The sequence below is a fragment of the Salminus brasiliensis genome, chromosome 7 (assembly GCF_030463535.1).
Source record: "Salminus brasiliensis chromosome 7, fSalBra1.hap2, whole genome shotgun sequence".
NCBI lineage: Eukaryota > Metazoa > Chordata > Actinopteri > Characiformes > Bryconidae > Salminus > Salminus brasiliensis.
In genome coordinates this window covers 25,524,653-25,540,919 of record NC_132884.1, presented here as the reverse complement: position 1 = coordinate 25,540,919, position 16,267 = coordinate 25,524,653, and the positions used below count along the sequence as shown (strand labels likewise).

The following is a 16,267-nucleotide window of genomic DNA, read 5'->3' as shown; positions in this document are numbered from 1 at the left end:
AAAGCATTACAAGAGAACAATGCCACAGTTTGGTGATATGGTCATATACTTATATATATATTTTATATTGTAAATATCAAGAAACAAAAGCCGAATTTCGGGTCATTATGTTCACATTATATTCAATCTCAAACTTTTTAGAAATGTTTTTAGAATATAGCAAGAAACTAATGAACTGGCCTGGTCGTTCCAGTGTGTTCAGACTGTAATCAAAAACATTCTTTTCATAATATTTGGGATAAACGATTTGTGGCCTAATGACTGTATGCAATACAGAGACTATGCAAATCTGCATTCCCTCCTCTTTCTCTCGCTCTCTCTCTCTCGCTCTCTCTCTCTCTCTCTCCCTCTCTCTCTCACCCTCTACGCCTTTTCCTTCCTTTCCCACCCTGAGTAAGTACAGAGTGGAGTGGACAGTGAGCCAAGAGTACAGATTGCATGTGTAATATGACTTCTCAGTGAGAAAAGCCAGTTCTTGTGACAGAGCATTTTATCCAAACATCTTATTCTCATTGGAAATGCGCAACAACACACGGCATCGACTAGCGAATTGGAAAACCCCACTGGAATGTGGTAATCTCTGATGCCTGTTTTACTTGGACAGTTCCATTTGGATTTTTGTATCAGAAAGCACTTTGGATTTAAGCAATGATTTACCTCATTTGTCTCTTTTGTGTCATCAGTACCTTAGGTAAGTTCAATAAGCTACAGTCCTGTACAGACTGTTTATATGTGTACACTGATCACAAAACCAAGTTCTTTACTCACAAGATGCATTTGGTCTATGTTGGATACTAACTACTGTATCAAATCCCTCTGCTGAAAAGGGATGATACTTTTACTTGAATCTCTTAACTGTGTAAACATGTGCTGTTGTTAAAAAAATGTGTTTATCCACTTATCAACTATCAACTTTTTACATTACATTCTAACACTTTCTTTGTGGTCATGTTTGATGTCCCCAACATGTCACCAACAAGTGTATCAGGAATATTCTGGAAACAGTGGCAGTGGGACAAAGATAATTTTACAAAAGATCTCACTGAAGAGACCCATAAAGGTGCTTTTTGGAGTATTTTTTTGCAAGTGTAAGAAATCTCATGCAGTACTAAACTGGTGTCCCATATAACAAAAAGTGAGCAGTTAAATGTAACCTAACTTTCAGTGTCAGTGCCTCACTGGTATTCGAAGAGTGTGTGTGTTACAGATGCCTGTGGCTCATCCTTGTTTCCTAGTATTGTTCTTGCCATGCAGAGAGGGAGTATAGTGGAGGGCTTGAGCAGGATGCAGTGTAAAATGTTTTTGTCAGTTCAGTCTAAAGAAATTGCTTCATGCACTTAAATAGAGGTGCTATAATAATAGTTCTATGGAGCCATAGAAGAGCCACTTTTGGTTCCATAAAAAGATGTTTATAATAAAGATATGTCAGTGTGAAGACCTGTTAAATCGATAAAGAACTTTTAACTTTAAGTGAAGGGTCTGTAGACCTTTAACAGATTCTTCATATTGGCACACCTCTATTTCAAACATTGTTCCTTATGGAGCCAAACGTGATTCTTTGTGTCATCGCTCAAACAACTATTTACAGCACTCTTATAGCAAGAGAGTGTGGTAATAAGCCACATAACATGGTATTTAATTCAAATGAAGACTTTGAAAGAAACAATGCAAAGCACAATAAAAAAGATAAATACTCATTAGTTCACATAAAATATTAATTCTTTAAACATTATAAGTCAACATCTGCCATGTTCCACTTTTTACAGTGTTCTAGGGAAAGAAACTTAGTAGAAGACCTCCTCATTTGCAATACGGTTCTGCAAAAATCATTCAATAAAAGATGCTTTAGGCCACCAACAGGATTTTTCTTTGGTGTTTCTCTAAAAGAACCTTCATTCACAGAGCATACAGCTGACAGTTTTAAGGAGTATAGAGCAATAAATCCTGAGTACTTTAAATTAGTATTAAATCAGTATTAAATCCTGTCTAATCCTTATAATTCTACACTTGTGTATTCATTGTTCATTTCCTCACCAACTGTTAAGCAGTAATGTGCACTGATGAATTATGGTCAGACTTTATTGAAAAATGTGAGCCAGAATTTTGACAAGAATATTTTTTGACTAGGAAATGTCCATGTCATATTGTGATAAGTGATAAGCCATATTATTAAGTTCACTGTAGCTACCCATTTTTTAAATACTCACCACTCCTTCAGTGAGTATAAGAAGAAGATGAATAGCTCATACAGGTTTAAATGTGTATATTTATGTTAATACATACATCGTCTCCCAGATGCAGTCCTGGACCTTACCATGATGTCAAATGGCGCCAATACTGCCCAGCACTTTGTCCTGTCTTGCATTTCTGGGGAACGCAACTTCGAAGGACTGGAGCTTAGCATCAAAAAGGATAACAGCATACTCATGCTCCCCAACATGCCTCATTTTACAGTACAGAAGCCTCGACCTAAGGCAGTGGTGGCTTCTGGCTTTGGGAACCTTGAGCATAGGGGCATCTTTTACTGCCTTTCGAACCAGGGGTTCAATCACCATTCTAATGTCACCCTCATCAGCAATTACAACAAAGGTAAATGACAGCACATGCTATATAAGTATTTTTGTCATTGGAAATGTACAGTAGAGTTTAGACTTGATGTTGTGACTTAATGAGTTGGGCATTATGCCTCTAGAGTTACTGGGAGGTTGGAGTTTCAGTTGAAATCAAAAGCATAAGCTTGTGCTTTCTATAGGTCTCTTTAGACCACAGAGGCTCTCTCTAATGGCTAATAAAGGAGACACAGTGCATCTGGCCATGGATGTCCTGGGAACTGAGAAAAGAGATGTCACATGGAAATTCAACGGTAAGATCTTTGCAGATGCAAAGTGTGTTTTGGGTGCATTTGTATTTCCATGCATCTGATTCTGCAAATAGGCAGTACAGTGAAAATCATTATGGCAGTAATGTAATTACCTGAATGCAAATGCAATACTGTGTCTGTCAACAGGAAACAATCTCAGTAGGCAGTTTTAATATTATTGTATGTTCCAGGTAACTACTACTACATGACACACTGGGGAGACGTCAGCAATCGGACAGCTGTTCTCACCTTGAGTGATATTAATCAGAGCAATGCAGGAATCTACAGTGCAAACTACGTAGGGGACAGTCCACTGTATGGAGCCATGATGCAGTTAATCGTTCGGGGTACGGCAATCCCATATCACTATTTGATTCCACAGAGTAAGTGCATGTGTTTTTCCTGGCACTAACATTTCTTTATCAATCCCTGTATCTTTTTCAGCTTGCCCGAAGAACAAATGGGGCACAGACTGTGACAAGGAATGTCCTGAGTGTCTGAATGGAGGTGTCTGTCATGACAGAGATGGTGACTGTGTCTGTCCCCCAGGTTTCATGGGAACACGCTGTGAGACAGGTAGGAGGCAGGAGAGATCATGTTAGCCTTAAAAAACTGCAAGTGCTGGTAGATTTGAGTGATAGTGCTTAGATATTTATGTAGTGAAACACGTTTGCTTGACAATGAAAGGAGGCCGTTCATGAATTTGAAATGTAACCAATGAGTCCCAGTTGTTTTTGCGCAGTTCATTTGTTGTTTGACATGCCAAAACCTTCCATTACAATTGATAAGCCTCTTACACTGCAACCTTGTGTACAGTTAATGATCCCAATACTTATTATACAGTATCAGCTGTGAGTAATTTGGTAACCACTAAGCTCACCAATCTTTAAACCCTAAAAACGCCTATGGACCACCAACGAGCTGAAAGTGTTATTATAAACTTCTATTACCATAGAATAGTATTGTGAATAGAAGTGTACAGAAGTCTCTGTAGTTTCTGAGTAATACACCTTAGTGTGTAATAAGCCTTTTTGTTTTAAGGGGTAAGAGTCATCCTGAATTAGTCCTATGAAAGTTTCAATGTTGTTCTTTCTGCTTGGATATGAAGCATACTTAATGGAAGAGTGGGCTAAAATGGGCAGAGACTGGTGTAATCCAAAAGCACTTATGCTAAGGATGCATAACCAAGTATCAGTAAAGGGTGCATATATCTATTGTTTATCTGGGAGCTTATTTGACTAATATGTTGTGTAGTTAAGTTGACCCAAGCAGAGGCACTTGCAGTTTAGAGATGAATATAAGATTGACAAACACTGCAGTGTGTTTAAGAGGTTAAATGCCTTTCATTTTGGTGTGTTTTACAGCATGTCGAGAAGGAATGTTTGGTCGAAACTGTCAAGAGGCCTGTAAAGCTGATACCGGGTGCCAGGATTTAACTTTTTGCCTTGTCGACCCTTATGGCTGCTCCTGTGCAAGTGGCTGGCATGGAGATCGCTGCCATAAACGTAAGATTGACTGTTAAAAAAAGTAGCATACTGTTTCATGAGTATCGTATTAATATTATGTTCATGCCTCACTGAAATACCGCAAGGTGTCACTAAAATTAATTAAAGTAGCATCAAATATTTGTATTTTGTGACTTTTATGGTACTCAGGCCTATAAAACTTTTCATATCACTGGCTGCCTGGATACTATACCAATACAATTGCCTAATAACACTACAACTGCTGATACAGTACAATAGAATATACATTTTGATAAATTGAAAATTAACTAAAACATTATCAATGGGAATAGAGACAATCATGTAGAATCAAAACTATATTGAAGACCAGTTTACAACTTTGACTCGTAACACTCATTTTTCATTTCTAGCCTGTCCTGACGGGATGTATGGAGCAGATTGCCTGCTAAGCTGCAATTGTAAAAACAAAGGGAAATGCAGTCGCTTCAGCGGCTGCCATTGTCCAACTGGCTGGAGAGGACAACACTGTGAGAAATCGGGTTAGTATATTGTATATCTTCATTCTTTTGTTCACCTGCACCATCAGCCACTTGTTTTTGTTTATGATATCTTTTTTCTGTTTACATTTTCCCACTAGATCGTGCTCCACAGATCCTGGCTATAGACAGCAATCTGGAGTGGAATCTACACTCCAGCCCAAAGATCTTGTGCTCTGCAACAGGTCATCCACTTCCCAGCCACACTAGTATTGAGCTGCGTAAGCTGGATAGCACAGTGCTGAAGGTAAAAAAAAGCTTTGCTGTTGCAGTAGTTTGCAGTTCCTATAGTTCCTATAATTAATTGAGTGTACACATACAACCCTATCATTATCTATAAATGCTTTCACACAATTGCTAATAATCTAACTGCTTAAACCTTGATTATCAACAGTATTGAGGTTAGAGTTAAGATTAGGTTCAGGTTAGATTAATAGTACAGCTTATGTTTTTTTCCATCTCCTTTTCTAAAACAGCATCCAGAATCCTTAATTAGTTGTTTGTTCAACAGGCCTCCCGCACTACAATGGATTCAAACAAGAGCACTGCCCAGTTTGAAATTCCACAGCTTACAGCTGAGCATGGAGGTCTCTGGGAATGCAGAGTTTCGACGAATGGTGGGCAGGACTCCCGCAAGTTTAACCTAACTGTTAAAGGTAAGTCTGTTTTTAGTCTGGTATGTCTACAAATGTGCATCAATGACTGGTTGACCTTATCCTAATTTCACAAATCTTCACCTAGAGCCCCCTTGCCCCACCACTCCTCCAAAACTGGTTGAAAAGACAAGCAGGCAGCTTGTTGTGAAGCCAATGGAAAACTACAGAGGTGACGGCCCCATTGTATCTACCAAAGTCCTCTACAGGCCGCTGGAGACACAAGCTCCCTGGTCTTCCATCATAGGTGAGAAAACAGCATTTTGTTCTTTCAGTTTTATAGAAATTTGTGAGTTTTTGAGTTTTTGTAGGGAATTAACAATACAAAACAGTTTGTGTTTTTCTATTTCAGTTTATTACAGTAGCGGCTCTATTACCCTAATGAACTTGAAACCAACAACCAGGTATCAGGTTCGGGTGCGACTCAGTAGACCAGGAGAAGGAGGAGAGGGGCCAGAGGGTCCAGAAGCCATCATGGAGACTGACTGTCCAGGTGAGTTCACTGTAACACAAAGGGAGGCAAAGCATACGGAATGAGGAAAGCATGTAGGAAAGGCTTGGGCTGCTACATGTATAAGCAGATCTAGCCTCCATTGCTGCCTAGACAGGCCCAGATAAAAGTTTGTATGTTGGTTGTAACTGACAGAAGCAATTTGAGAACCAGTCTGAAGTCCAGGTGACTTTTGTAAGTGGCTAGGCTGTGTTTTAGGGTCAGTTTGTGCTGTGGAGCTTCACTGGGTGCTGAAGCTATAGCTGCGAAATAAGCAGAGTTGCCAATCGCAGTAGACAGGCTCTGACTGCGTATTCTGTTGTCGTTAGAGCCCTTGGCCAGGCCGGAGATTGATTTCAGCTCTCAAGAGGGGCGGAACGCCACCGTGAAGTGGCTCCTGCCCAGCGGCCCGAGCCAGGCCAGTGGCTTTTTAGTGCAGCTCTACGGACCGCTGGAAGAGAAGCTGTGGGAGGAGACCACCTTGCTCAGTGTGCTCTCCACAAAGCTCTACAACCTGGAGTACCACCGCGACTACCACGTGGTCGTCCGGCTGGTCAACTGTGGCAGCCTTGGGCCTGCCTCAAAGCCCTATCACATCCGCCTCAACAGCCAGGGTAAAGCAAATCTTTCTGACCACCAGGTGGCACTCATAATGTTGCCTCGTACCGAATCTAGAAGGGTAGTTGGCTTAGTGTGATGTTAAGCAATTTTCTTTGGCCACTAGGTGGCACAAGTAACTAGTGGAGAGCACTAGATGTCCTAGATATTGCTGTCCGATACATGCCTAAGCAGGGCTCTTGGCTTAAAATGATGTAAAGCAAGCCTTTCAGACCACTAGGTGTCACTCATAACAAAAAGAGATCAGAATATGTTCTTGCTTTCCGGCAGGTAGTTGACTCAGAGTGATGTAAAGCAACTCTTTCTGGGCTCAAGATGGCACTGCTAATCTAGCGCAGAGGGTCAGAGCCATGGTTTCATGTCACAGCGTTGTCACATGCCTGCTTCAGCAGGGTAGTTCATGATTGCACTGGCTAGGACTTGGATTGTTCAAGGTTGTAGAGGCAGTATTAGGGAGACATGTAAGTTGTGTTTGTGGCACCACAATGAAAATCCAATGCATTTGGCAGAATAAAGGTTGATTTGTAAGATGTGAATCTTAGGTGTGTTGTTTTATTGTAGAGATTTATCCAGTTATTGGACTTAATTGCTGGCATTTTTGCACTCTTTCTCTGATCCAATCCAGGACCCTCGTCTCCAAGGAATGTACAAGCTGACCCCTTGTCCATTAGTGGAGTCAGAGTTCGCTGGCAGCCCCCTGAGGACCCCAATGGCGGTATTGTCAAATACACCATCGAATACCAACCAGTGGGTCAGGGCAACTTGCAATGGGTAGACACTGATGATGGGAACAAGACCACCAAGGATGTGACTGCCCTGAATGGAAGCACCTTGTACCAGTTCAGAGTGCGAGGTTTCTCCAAAGTGCCTGGTGATTGGAGCAAGTTTGTGCAAACCAGGACCCAAGGAGATGGTATGAAAAAAATAGTTTAGAAATCAGCTTCTTAGAGTAAGTTAGAAAATATCACAGGAAGCTGCATTGTTACACATTTAAACAATGTTTTTTAAAGATATTATACCGTATTTTCAGAGAATCCCAGCTCTATTCATCAGTTTTCTTCTCATTTAAAACCTTAAAAATCGTGAATGTGAAATATCTGATGTGTTATGATGTGTACCTCAGGTTCTTCCAGCTTCAGTCCCACCACTCAGGGGGTTGGCAGGCCCATGGCAGAGGATCATCAGCTGCTGTGGGCTGTGGTTGGCTCAGTAGCAGTCACCTGCATTACCATCCTTCTAGCCCTACTGGCTCTCTTCTGCATTCGCAAATCCATAGTCAAACGCAGACGCACCTTCACCTACCAGTCGGGATCGGTGAGTGCACACATACAGCTGAGGCTGTTCTAGCTGCCGATGTGTTTATTTCTTAAGCAGTGCACAAGACCAGCACATATTCATCTGCTTTGTTGTACAACAAAATTCTTTGGTCTCATTTTTTTTAAACATTTGAAAATACCCGTTGCTCTTTACATTGTGGGAATATTTTGTGACAAATTGACCTGAAAAGTAACTTGATGTTAAGCTAAGAACATTTTTTCTTCTTGCTTCATCCCCGACTCATACATCTACACACACACAAACACACACATTGACACATAAAAGGGAGAAGAGACCATCTTGCAGTTCAACTCGGGGACCCTGACACTGACCCGACGACCAAAACCCACCCCAGAACCCCTCACTTACCCTATTCTGGACTGGGAGGACATCAAGTTTGAGGACGTCATTGGTGAAGGGAATTTTGGCCAGGTGATCAAAGCCATGATCAAAAAGGACGGAAGCAAAATGAGTGCTGCCATCAAAATGCTGAAGGGTGAGGCTCACACTTCACTAACTAATGAGCACCATAACAGAGTAACGGAATTAATAAGCCTATAAAAGCAGCATTGTACTTGAATGCCTGTTTAATACCAGTGTGCTTTGTGTATTTGTCACCCAGAATTTGCCTCCGAGAATGACCACCGGGACTTTGCTGGGGAACTGGAGGTATTATGCAAGCTGGGCCAACATCCTAACATTATCAACCTCATAGGAGCCTGTGAAAACAGGGGTGAGTGCGCCATCTGCTGGCCATGCTGGCTACTTATACATGCTCACCACACATTAATATAATAGAGAATTGTTTTATTTGGACGTTGACCATTTTAACTGATCACTAGATTCTCTCAGGTCATCTTTCTTTTGTAAGAGTTTTCTGTGGATTTACAAAAAACAGTGTAATCTGCAAGCAGGGTCTCAATCAAAAACCCACATTTGCGGTTTTCACAAAGGTTCTGACATTCACCAGTGTTTTCTTATTTAAGATTTGTTTATTTTACAAGAACAATGGGACCCATCATTGTAAGAGCTGTTAACAATACTGTGGTTTAAAATACTTTTATGTAATTAACAAAAATGCTATTTTCTCGTGGGGAAAAATTTAAGACACCACCATATTTATTGCTATTTAAAATACCTTAAATCATCTGCACTTCAGCTGCAGATGATTAGAACATTGATTGAAAGGGTTTTGGATGAGTCGGTCTTATTTAAACCTCAGACCATGGTGAGAGCTATCACCATAATGAAGTGCCAAGAGCTCTCTGAGAAAAATTTCATCATGGGACCTACAAGTAGGCCTGTCACAGTAACTGTTGTTTTGGATGATAAATTATCCCAGAGATTATTGCGATAAATTATATCATTGCCATTTAAAGACCATTTTATGCCACTGATATAATAATAATAATATAATAGCATAATTCAATTATACCCTTTTAACTTTGAGCTCACTCTTTTAACTTTCTGGCTTTATGTAGTGTTTGGGAAAAAACTGCTATTAGCCTTGAGTAACATGTATTCACCTGTCGCTATTGATGTTGCTAGTGTGCACTGTTGTTCTACACGATAGATGTTGTTATCTGCTCACAGACTCGAGCTTGCCTCAAACAGAGAGCAGATGAGCGAACAGAACAGCGTGACTGGCTAAAATACAAGCAAGTAAACACTATGGGCAATATCGAGGACAGCAAAAGTGATCAAAGTCACATTCATATATTGTACAATAAGTCAGTAATGCAGTTATTGTGACAGGCCTACCTACAATTGGTTCTTGCAATAGCTTATATCCAAAAATCAGGTGTGTAAGTGGATATGTCTCAAAATATTCTCATGTTCTATAAAATCCATTTGTTTAAATATATTTTTAAAAAAGGTAGTTTAAGAAAATCACTTATGGAAGACTAATTTTCTCTCAGGACCTGCTTTTAGAATGTCAAAAATACTGAGCTATTACATAACATACTCTTAAACAATGACATATTTTAGAAAGATTATAAAACATGGTGGCCTAAGCATGTACGGTTGTGGCAATAGTGGTTTACTTCTCTTCATTGAATATGTGACTCGCAAAAGTCTGAAGGGTACAGAAGTGTCTTAACTGCTCAGATCCAACCAAATTCTGTGGAATTTAGTATGTATTTCTTCAAACTGCAGCAGACACTGACATTCATTTAAAGCATAGACCTACTGTTAAAGTAACCGTGGAGTTTCTCCAAAAAAGCCTTTTCTACACTGACCAAATAATATTGATTTGTTTATTTCCTAATGGTCATCTGAACTACAGGCATTATTTACAGTGATTTGTGTAGCATATTGGGTGACCTTCATGAGACAAACTGGGGGTTGCATCCCCTGTTCAGGCAGGAACACCACATTAAACCATATGACATTCCGTAGGAAAGGAATCAGTGTGTTATTTTGTCGGGTGACAAACAACCTGACCGTGTAGTACCTCAGACAGAGGAGAGGTAGAGTCACAGGTGATGTTGAATAATGACTGAATTCAGTATAGGCTAAAAACTTTTCAATTGTGAATGTTTGTTGTTTATAAGCTCTATCATGAAGAAAAGCTCTATCATACAGAAAGCTAATGTGATGCTGTTGGTTAACAGCCACAATTGTGTGACTGTATATTGTCTCAGTAACATACTGACAGAAACAAACTCCCTTTATGAGTGTGTACCATATCTATAAATAAAGGCTTTGGATTGTGGTTAGAAATCTGTCATAAATGCATAAACGCTTCCAGGGACCCCCTGTTGATCAAACCTCAATCAAAAAATATATAGTATATAGTCAGGTTTTTCTAATCTTCCTTTTATTATGTTTTTTGTTTGTTTCCTTTTTATCTGCATCTGCAGGTTACCTGTACATTGCTATTGAGTATGCTCCATATGGCAATCTCCTGGACTTCTTGAGGAAAAGCCGTGTTCTGGAGACAGACCCAGCCTTTGCTAAAGAACATGGCACGGCCTCTACACTTACATCCCAGCAGCTCCTGCAGTTTGCTGTTGACGTGGCAACGGGCATGCATTACCTTAGCGACAAACAGGTACAAACACAGTGACTATAGGACCACGCCATGAAGCGTAAAGCAGTTGTCTCTGTGTGTAGGTATATGAGAATAGATTTTGTAACGCTGTAATGAAGTTGTCCGAACAGATTGGTAATTGCTGCAAACTAATATAGTAAAATATATATATATTTTTGTATTGTGTGCCACCAGTTTATCCACAGAGATTTGGCAGCCAGGAATGTGCTGGTCGGAGAAAACCTGGTGGCAAAAATAGCTGATTTTGGATTGTCACGAGGCGAGGAGGTATACGTCAAAAAGACCATGGTGGGTAGTTTTTCTACTTAAGCTAGCAACTTTCAGCTGTTTGCAATTAACCATTCAAACAATGGTTTAAATATTTTCTGAAATAATTACTAGTTGCATTTAGTGTGAACATCTTTTGTGGGATTTGAAAAAGGTGGTCACAGCATGCAAACCCAATAATATAATTGAACCAGAGGCTACTAAAAAGATGAGGGTCAAGAGTTTTCTCAGAATCATTATTTGTGTGTACCAACCATAGTCTAGCCACAGGTTTTAATCTTAATATCTTGTTAACCACATATGTGTTAAACACACTGTATTGCAAGTCTGCCACGCTACACATTCTTTTTGCACTTCAAATATGGTGTTAATCACAAAACTCTCCCTTAAACACATATACATTCACACACCAGCCTGTGCAACAGCTGCTTTAAAATGAATAACAAAAATTCTGGCAGATCTTGGTGGATATATTTCTTTTACCAATTGTAACTAAAAATACTTATTTCTTACCTTTAAATGTCTCGGTTACTGAATTTGCTAACATTCTATTCACAGTCTGGGCCTTACAAATTGACTTTAGTCTTTTATAGTATTACACTGAGGATAGTAGATCACATTCTACACTCAAGGTTTGTTTAAAGGAAGTGCTGTCATCATCAGGATTTGCTAAATCAATCCATTTTGAACAATTCCCAATATTCTAGCCTAGATAAGAATCCACATGTGGAGCAGTAGGGGTTGTGTGAGGTGTGCTCCAAGGTTCAGTTCACAGTCCTGAACTTTTCATGTGGAAGTTTAACAGAACATACAAAGCAAGACCATACATACAAGAGGCACAATATTAGGATCTGAATGCAGTGAAGTACTGTGTAATCTTGTGAACACACACAACACAACTAGAGCGCTTCAGCACTTCACTGTACTATCAATTTACTATTGTTTGCTTTAGGGGAGACTGCCTGTGCGATGGATGGCAATTGAGTCGCTCAACTACAGTGTCTACACCACAAAGAGTGATGTGTAAGTATCGCTTACCACAAACAGTTTGCCCCAGATCTACAGTTGGTCTAGTACTGTAGAAGACAACACGAAAAGCAAAGGCATGTTTTACTGGGAAATAAATGTTTTATAGGAAAGCTCACAAATAATTAGATGCAGGACATAATTCATTAATAACAGTTAATAACTGTTATCAACATTTAGCATTACGTTTTAGTGACTATAGTTGTTTTCCTCGTTTTTAGGTATATTATTAGCAGTCCTGTATCAGTTAATGCACAATGTGGTGTCAATGACAGCCAGCCTGTTATTTCAGCCCAAAACAACAAATCATTCTGTGATTATCCTGCATGTATCCCTCTCGCAGTGGCTAATGGGCAACTGATAAATAAGAAGGGAGGAACTGATAACAAAGCAGGAAACTCCAAAGCTGCCACTGCCACTAGGCCACAACGACAATGTCAAAAAATCCTATTTTTACCCATGAAGGAACTTGGTGTACTGAAAAGTTCGAAAACAAAAAAGGGGTGTTTGTGTAATGGCCCTCAAAGAAAGGAGCTGGCAAACCAAATGCAAGAATGGCCGGTTTAGATATATAGATTAGATACATACTGCTCACAAAAGCACAGTATACTCTAAAATTGATTCAATTTATTCATTCAAAGACTTCTGCTATGAAGGGCTAATTCAAGTCTAAAAATGAAAGATGCTTGTTTGCAAACTTGTTTTAAATAAACATTTTTCTACTTTTTTCCTTCTTTCTTAGCTGGTCATTTGGGGTCCTTCTGTGGGAGATTGTAAGTTTAGGTAAGTTTAGATTCTACTGACTGATAAACACACAATACATACATTTCATACTGGAGTTGACTGATATGTACAGTTCTGTCTCAGGTCAAAAAAGCACAACATAGCTCCAAATAGTAAATAAAAACAATTTGTAAAATAGTTGTTTGTCAGGTCCACCACCAGCTCACCTGAGACACAGTATTGTGTCTTATCAATGCCACTGTCTTTGTAGGGTGTGTCTTTGTTAACTGTCAATAGCATCAGTTTTGGTTGTTTAAAATATTACATAAATATTCAGTGACTGCAAAGACTATCTAGTTCTTACTGTGAAGTCATTAGTATGAAGGCAAAGTGTACATTGGGGGCCGTGAGCCGTTTGTAGTTTTAGACGTTAACAGTTTGATGCAGTGTTGTTAAAACTGTATGAGCTGTAAAAAGCCACAACTCAACCCAGAATATGCTAGTGTTGGAGAAACAGTTGGTCATGCAACATCGTTCATAACATCAAGTAAACTTTAAAAAGGGCATACACTCTTCATCTATGACTATTAGCTGGCGTGTATTTGACTGAAGTGAGTAATAAGTGATTTACTGAAATAAGTGTTTTACGGCAGGTGGGACTCCTTACTGTGGCATGACTTGTGCTGAGCTCTATGAGAAGCTTCCTCAGGGCTACAGGATGGAGAAACCCAGGAACTGTGATGATGAAGTGTAAGTACAAGCCCTCCTACTAAGTCCATAGCCCAGTTGTTATTGTTTTACCATATTACAGCAGGAGTTACTACCTTTTAACCATGTGACAACAGAATTCTCTAAAGGGGAGTAAAACTATAGCAACAAACTGGAAATGGAAACAGGTGACGTTCTTCTAATTTCACCTGTTGTTCTAACAAGAAAACAAATGTATAGTAACTTATTCACTTGTCTATATTCACGTCTTATTTATATGTCTATGTACAGTTATAAGTTTGCAGGTTTGTTTTTGTGCTTTAAAGCAATGTGACTGGCTAAACTGTTCAAGTGGTTGACATTTTTAGCAACTTATCTCTGGTTCCACTTATTTGTTCTTATTGCTTTTCAGTCTTGTGCAATCCATTAAAAGCTAACACTGTGTAGACTCCACTGGCTAGCGTCTGTTTTAAAGGAAGAATTTCTCTGTTCAGGTATGAGCTGATGAGACAGTGCTGGCGAGACAGACCTTACGAGCGACCACCATTTTCTCAAATATCGGTTCAGCTTAACAGGATGCAAGAGGCTAGAAAGGTAAAAACCAGCAGTCTGAACACAAACTGATGGCCATTCCAACTTATTTTAATCACAGACTTCTTTACTTCAGTTTGGCTCCATCCAACTATCTGTTTATCATATAACTGTTACACTCACTTACTTCTGCAAAGATATGTTGGATGTTGCTAACAAGCAATGGCAGCCTATAAATACCAAATAGCACTGTGCTAATGACCTGTCTAATGACATGTTTCATTAAGCTGTGTCAGAAATGTCAAATACACTTGCATAAATGGTCCCGTGCTGGGTTTCAAGTGTCAAGATGGCCACTACTACAGTATATCATTTGGTTACTACTGACTAGGGTAAAGGGACATTGTCTAAATGTGTACTGTCTCCTACAGGCCTATGTTAACATGGCTCTCTTTGAGAATTTCACCTATGCTGGAATAGATGCTACTGCTGAAGAGGCCTGACTACCCGCCCCCCCAGGTTCCAGCAGGTTCCACAGTCCGAGGGAGGCTCACCACAGCAGGGCACTGCGCTACTGCCAACCGCCTGCTGTCCGATTTCACCGCTCGAGGAAACATTCAACCAGGGCCACATGGCTATAAAGGAAAGACTGTGAAAGGACACTCACTTGTAGGGCCTGTGCTTCCTTTGGCTAGATGGTGGATGATCTCAGACCTGGTGATATCGATTGGTAGTCAGCCTTTGAGTTCTCAAAAAGCAAATGGAGCCTAACGTATAGTACTTGTATTATGGTCCTGTACCTGCTGGGGTCTGAGGGGATTTGAAATACTCAGTGGACTTGTTGTTGTTTTGGAAGAGTCGTCTTGTGAAGTTAATGGAGTGGACATACATCTCTGTGGTTCGCACCAGTGGACAGAAGTAACGCGCCAGTCGTTTTATGTAGCACTTGAGAAAATGAAATGGAAATAAAACTCATACAGTGTACAAAAGTCCTTTCACTGCCATATGTAGATATTTGACTTTTGTTGACTTTGATTGTATGTACATAGAGAGTACTGTATATCTTAAAACACCCTCTTTTTTACATATTATCTGGCAGTACTTTGCTTAATTAATGCTTTTGTGTATCCGTCTATGTTACATGTACAGGTAAAAGACAAAACTGCACTTGATATCATTTTGTTTGATAAATAAAGCATTTATATGATGGACTATTTACTGATTACTTAAGACAGCCTGGATGGCTAGTTCAACGTGTTCATCTAACTGTCTCTCGCTCTCTTTCTCTCACTCTGCTTTTTCTCTTTCTCTCGCTCTCTCAAATGCTTGAGGTCAGGCCTCCTGCCTGCTGCAACTGGGTGATCTGTCAGAGAATTTCCTCTTGGGTGAGCCACAGGCACTGGACCTGTCACGCAGAGGATGCTTGGTTTCCTTCCCACTCTTTAAGTTCTTGTAAACCCATATACATACACTATTATATTGCACATTTACACTTCGCACTGTATCATTTGTATGAGTTTATAACTTGCAGATGTCCAGAAACACTTACTGTTTGTGTGTCACACAAGTGATTTCATTTATTTTTTATTCCAGGTCATTCTGGGCCATTTCTATTGGTCCATTCAGCATAAAATGCTGAGATAATGTAAAGGGCAGCTGGTGTCTTCAAATAGAAAAATAAAACCTAGGTGTGGAAAGTGGACAAAATTACCTGTCTTTAGTAGAATCAAACCCTTCTACCCTGAACTGTAGTGCAGCTGGATCCTCCACAACTGTCCCTAAAATATGACTAATTGATTACCACTAGCATTGCTTCTATCATCATATCCACATAGACACAAAGAAAGTGTCACATTGATTTCTCAGATTTGCCATTGTGCAATTATAGGTACCCATACCCAATACAGATTTACTAAAATTTGCTTAGATTGCTAAAATGACATAAAAAAATGACGCACACAAATTTGACTTAAAAATGAGTGCCTTATAATGATCCCAATCAACACTGAGAAGATTG

The 16,267-nt window shown here is 39.7% G+C and overlaps 1 protein-coding gene across 2 annotated transcripts; it reads left to right on the top strand.

Moving 5' to 3' along the window:
• Positions 1-407: 407 nt before the first annotated feature.
• On the top strand, positions 408-15,461 carry tie1 (tyrosine kinase with immunoglobulin-like and EGF-like domains 1). Of its 2 annotated transcripts, XM_072684318.1 has the most exons (23): positions 408-691; positions 2,296-2,589; positions 2,753-2,863; positions 3,052-3,207; positions 3,305-3,436; positions 4,225-4,365; positions 4,737-4,865; positions 4,964-5,109; positions 5,374-5,518; positions 5,604-5,762; positions 5,868-6,008; positions 6,335-6,619; positions 7,249-7,536; positions 7,747-7,937; positions 8,226-8,436; positions 8,563-8,673; positions 10,805-10,995; positions 11,170-11,283; positions 12,215-12,285; positions 13,031-13,071; positions 13,665-13,761; positions 14,214-14,313; positions 14,682-15,461. In XM_072684318.1, the coding sequence occupies exons 1-23, from the start codon at positions 649-651 to the stop codon at positions 14,751-14,753; spliced, it is 3,369 nt and encodes a 1,122-aa protein (XP_072540419.1). In that variant the 5' UTR covers positions 408-648; the 3' UTR covers positions 14,754-15,461. The 2 variants fall into 2 exon arrangements, with proteins under 2 accessions (XP_072540419.1, XP_072540420.1); XM_072684319.1 differs by lacking the exon at positions 6,335-6,619.
• Positions 15,462-16,267: the final 806 nt, after the last annotated feature.

What these genes read in the sequence shown, in the direction of transcription:
- tie1 (XM_072684318.1), top strand. Translation starts at nt 649, where the DNA reads ATGATTTACCTCATTTGTCTCTTTTGTGTCATCAGTACCTTAG. An exon ending in GGGAACACGCTGTGAGACAG is followed by an intron (nt 3,437 to 4,224) that starts GTAGGAGGCAGG and finishes TGTGTTTTACAG; the next exon opens with CATGTCGAGAAGGAATGTTT. An exon ending in TCCCTGGTCTTCCATCATAG is followed by an intron (nt 5,763 to 5,867) that starts GTGAGAAAACAG and finishes TTTCTATTTCAG; the next exon opens with TTTATTACAGTAGCGGCTCT.